Below are 4,077 nucleotides of genomic sequence, written 5' to 3'. Positions count from 1 at the left end.
CTATTGTGATAAACAAGCACGTGCGCACCTTTTCCAAATGCGCCCAACTTTTCTCACTTGCCAGTGTTATTATGGTTTACAAGGTAACCGAATGAATGACTGTAGCTCTGAGCACCATCAACGCTCATTTCACGGCGTTACATAGAGAACTTTAAAAATACCTGCTTTACAATATATTGCAGAAGGAAAACCAGAGCGAGGATATGTCTGTTCTACCTCAGATATATGCGGCCAAATGACTACCAAAATCTAAAAAACAAAGGGCTCATGATGCATAGAGATTAGCAGCAAACGGATTGCAGTCCATATATTACTATATTTGTCATGTCAACTTTGATAAGTTAATATATCCACCTCTTCCACATTTTTGACAGCATAGCCAGTTAAATTTCATTAAAAAAACAGAAACAATGATCTTAGAATAGTGCATTAGGCTTTTAAACTCTACATCTTCGTTTAAATTATAATATGTTATTTGCATGCTGTTACATACAAATGTTTTATTATTATTAAGACTTTTTTTTTTCTTTTTTTACCTTAATGATCAAGCAAGGGAAAAGAAATTTTTCAAAAACATACTAACTTAAATAATTCTACATATTTACAAGTGGACATAAACATCTGGCTCAGTTTTAAAGAGGAAAGTAGGAGAGAGAAAATGAAAACTAGCCGTTTGCACTCCTCCGTCGCTGATTTTCAAGTCCACCACTCTCTCTTTCTTTCTTTCTCTCTGCTTGTTTTTAGAGTCAGTCCATCTCGGGTCTCTCTCTCCGTCACTACCAGACAACATAATCAAACTTAAAAAAAAAAAATATTAAGAGCTGAAAAAGTTCGATTATCGGGCCATGCGTCTGATCCTGGGGTGAGTAATATAAGTAGAAAAAAGAGGACTTGAAATACCATACATGTCCTGCATGCAGGGTTGATAAAAAGGTCTTTAGAAGTTTTGCAGGGTCTACGACCGCATGAGTCTCTTTGTACGAGCTGCGTTGTCCACCAGCGACATATTCCGCAAATAACCCGGAGAAGCGGTAAGTGAGAACTTCGTATTGCTTTGTAGTTTTGTTTTTTTTTTTTATTGTCACCGAGCCGTCCTGTTAAGTGTTTTAAGTACACTCCTCTTTTCTTAAGACTGTCCGTTTTCTCAAAGCGAGTCCCATCACGGATTAAGACTGTTCCAAAGTTGGCTCTCCATTAAGACATTCGTGCACGTGAATTGTATTTGGATGTCCGATTCTTTATTCATGCTGCAAGTCCCAGATACAATTTAAGACTTCAGGCTGACGAGGGACGTTTCGCATGATTTGCCTCCTGCTTTTTTTTTTTGGCGGTCCGGGAGGGCATTTAATTCCACTTGAGTGCAAAACTTGGGGCCAACTGAAGTATGCACGACTGGCGTCTTGAGCAAAGGAACAAGAAACGTATTTACAATTGTTTGAAAAGTTCTCGAGTTACTGAGCGTTATAGGGATACATAAACTTCAGAAGTTATTGCAAAAACGAAGACGAGAAAATCGAGAAACGGGGTTGGAGGAGCATATAGGGAGAAGTGCCCTCACATAAAGAAGTCTTTGGGCTGGGGGCCCTGTGGCGGCTCCCGGCTGAAGCTGCGACTGGCCAGTTTCTCGTACTTCTCTTTGTAAAGGTCCCGTTCCTTGGCCAGCCGAGCCACGTCCTGTTTGAGCTGTTCCACCTGGGTCTGCAGGGTACATTTCTCGCTCTCTAACATGTGTCTCTGTTGGACGCGTTTGAAGCGGCAGGACTGTGCATAGCCCCGGTTCTTCAGGGTGCGCCTCTTCTGTTTCAGGCGAATCACCTCCTCTTTGCTAAAACCCCGCAGCTGCCGGTTGAGCTCCCGTACGGTCATGCTGACCAGCTGATCGTCCGAGAAGCGTTCCTCGAGGCGCAGGTGATGGGCGTGATGATGATGGTGGTGGTGGACCTGGTGGTGGTGGCCGGCAGCTGTGGCGGAGAGTTCCTCACCCCCGAACTGCTGCCCCCTGTAGCCGTCGTAGCCCTGATGATGGTGGTGATGGTGGTGTGCGTTGCCGATGAGTGCCTCCACCGCGTCTTCAGGAGTCAGGTTCAGGGCCTCGGGGTTGATGTGGTGCTGGTAGTTGGGTATCCAATAGAGGTCCTCTAGCTGAGGCTTGTTGGCCGGGTTCTGGCTTACGTTGCTGTTGCTGCTGCTGCCACTGCTTGGGTTAGGGTTGGAGAGTGCCCCGGGGCTAGGCGCGCAAAAGCTGGGCGAGGAAGGCACGGAGGAGCACGGGGTGCTGATAGGGGTGGAAGACAAAGAGCCAGGGGGCAACCGGTGGCAATAGCGTTCCGATTCAGGGGGTTCTTTCTTGACCTCGAACTTCATTAAGTCGAAATCATTGACGTACTCTATGGCAAGGGGGCTGTTGGGCATTTCTCCGTTCATACTGAGGTCCGAGGCCATTTCAGTCCATGCAACAGGAGCAGCCCTCCCAGCCAGCGTCTGCGCCACAGCCACAGAGCCTAGTGCGCACACACGGCACCGGGGCGAGCCTCTTGGCAGTGACGGCTCGGTTTTTAAATGGGCACCTGCCGAGTATTTTTAGACCAATGGCCACCACTTCTCCTCCCCGGTCCAGCGCCAAAGCCGACAGTCCCTCGGATAGAAGAAGAAGAAACTTGAAACCAGTCAGGGTCCCGCCGTAACCTTCGGCTGCCGGCTTAGCAGCTTATTATTGGAATACAGTCAGTCGTTTCGCTTTATCCGTTTTGTTTTTCATATAAAGTCACAAATCGAACAACTTCCGGCGCATTTGACAGCTATTGTGCTGATAGGAGATATAACAACTTTATTCAGGTCTTCAGTGGAGCTGAACAGTTCAAAGATCGCAAAAGTCAACGGCGTCAATCCACAACTTTAGAAAAGTTTTAGTCCTCCAGAAACAGAAGTATCAGGCAGTCGGCGTCTTCAATCTTGGTGGCATCTACAGCACAAAAGCAGGCTTCTGTTTACTTTATCTGGTTTGAGTGGAAAAATCCTTCTGGCTGAAAATGTTGGTTTTCTACTCGACAGCAGATAATGAATGCAACCTTTATTGGTGTCTGTATTTTTACAGTTATTTTCAACTTATCTCTACACAGACATTCGAGGCGCTATAATCCTGACATATACTGTCACAGCCAAAGCCTTCGCCTGACCGGCCGAGCGGATTGCTAACACTTAACTGAACAGCTGAATGGAGCACTCGGTCGCTTTATAGATATAATTGTACTGTCCCACCTACTGGGAATGTGATAGCACCCCTGCGCCAATCGCAGAAAGAGATAACGGGAAATTTGCATTTTTCTATAGCAACGTTGGGCTGAAATCCAGCTGCTGTCCGAACAGTGCCCTCTAGTGACAGGTATCAATAAATAAAGTTTACAATAAACACATTTTCGAATAATACAAGTGCCTACACGTAACTTCAGTGTATCGCAAAAAAAATAAATCCGAAATGTCTCCCATGTTACATCAAAACAAGAGATATAATGAGCATTTTTCAGCTGCACTGCGCCCAATAACTGCACTCACAAAAAAAGACATGTTCGCACACACAAACCAGTGTAAGTTCTTGGGGGGTTGGTTGTGGGGTTTGGTTGGCGGTTATCATTCCAGCCGGTACAGAAAATGCGCACTTATTTTTTCCTGTCGTTAAAATGACATTTTTCAAACCGTTTTGATTGCATTCCTCCTTTCATGTACAGCTAAAATGTTAATTGAATTAAAGTAGCCAGGGTAGTTCATACTATGAGCCTGTGCACGTTCCATTAATGATTGAGAAATGAAGACCGAGGAAGCAGAAAATATGAGGTGACAGCAAGTTAACCGCATTATTGCTAATTATTAGGTGGGCTTTCCCTCGATACAGGAAATCGAATAGGTGCACGATAGGTTTGGATCCATCATTTAGTCACCTCTATTAAACGCAGTATTGATCTTAGGAAAAAAAAATATGTAAGACGCAGAAGGTTCAGATCTTACATTTATTACATGATACCAACGATTAATGACAAATATCCCTTGGTTACTGTTGCTATTAACACTCTCGTTTAATGG

At 44.7% G+C, this 4,077-nt stretch overlaps 1 protein-coding gene across 1 annotated transcript; it reads right to left on the bottom strand.

The window, feature by feature from the left end:
• Nucleotides 1-1,194: 1,194 nt before the first annotated feature.
• Nucleotides 1,195-3,197, bottom strand: mafaa (v-maf avian musculoaponeurotic fibrosarcoma oncogene homolog Aa). Its single transcript, XM_028804241.2, has one exon. The coding sequence runs from the start codon at nucleotides 2,440-2,442 to the stop codon at nucleotides 1,555-1,557; it is 888 nt and encodes a 295-aa protein (XP_028660074.1). The 5' UTR covers nucleotides 2,443-3,197; the 3' UTR covers nucleotides 1,195-1,554.
• Nucleotides 3,198-4,077: the final 880 nt, after the last annotated feature.

This window comes from Erpetoichthys calabaricus, chromosome 6 (assembly GCF_900747795.2).
Source record: "Erpetoichthys calabaricus chromosome 6, fErpCal1.3, whole genome shotgun sequence".
NCBI classification, from domain to species: Eukaryota; Metazoa; Chordata; class Cladistia; order Polypteriformes; family Polypteridae; genus Erpetoichthys; species Erpetoichthys calabaricus.
This window is presented reverse-complemented; position numbering and strand designations above follow the sequence as displayed.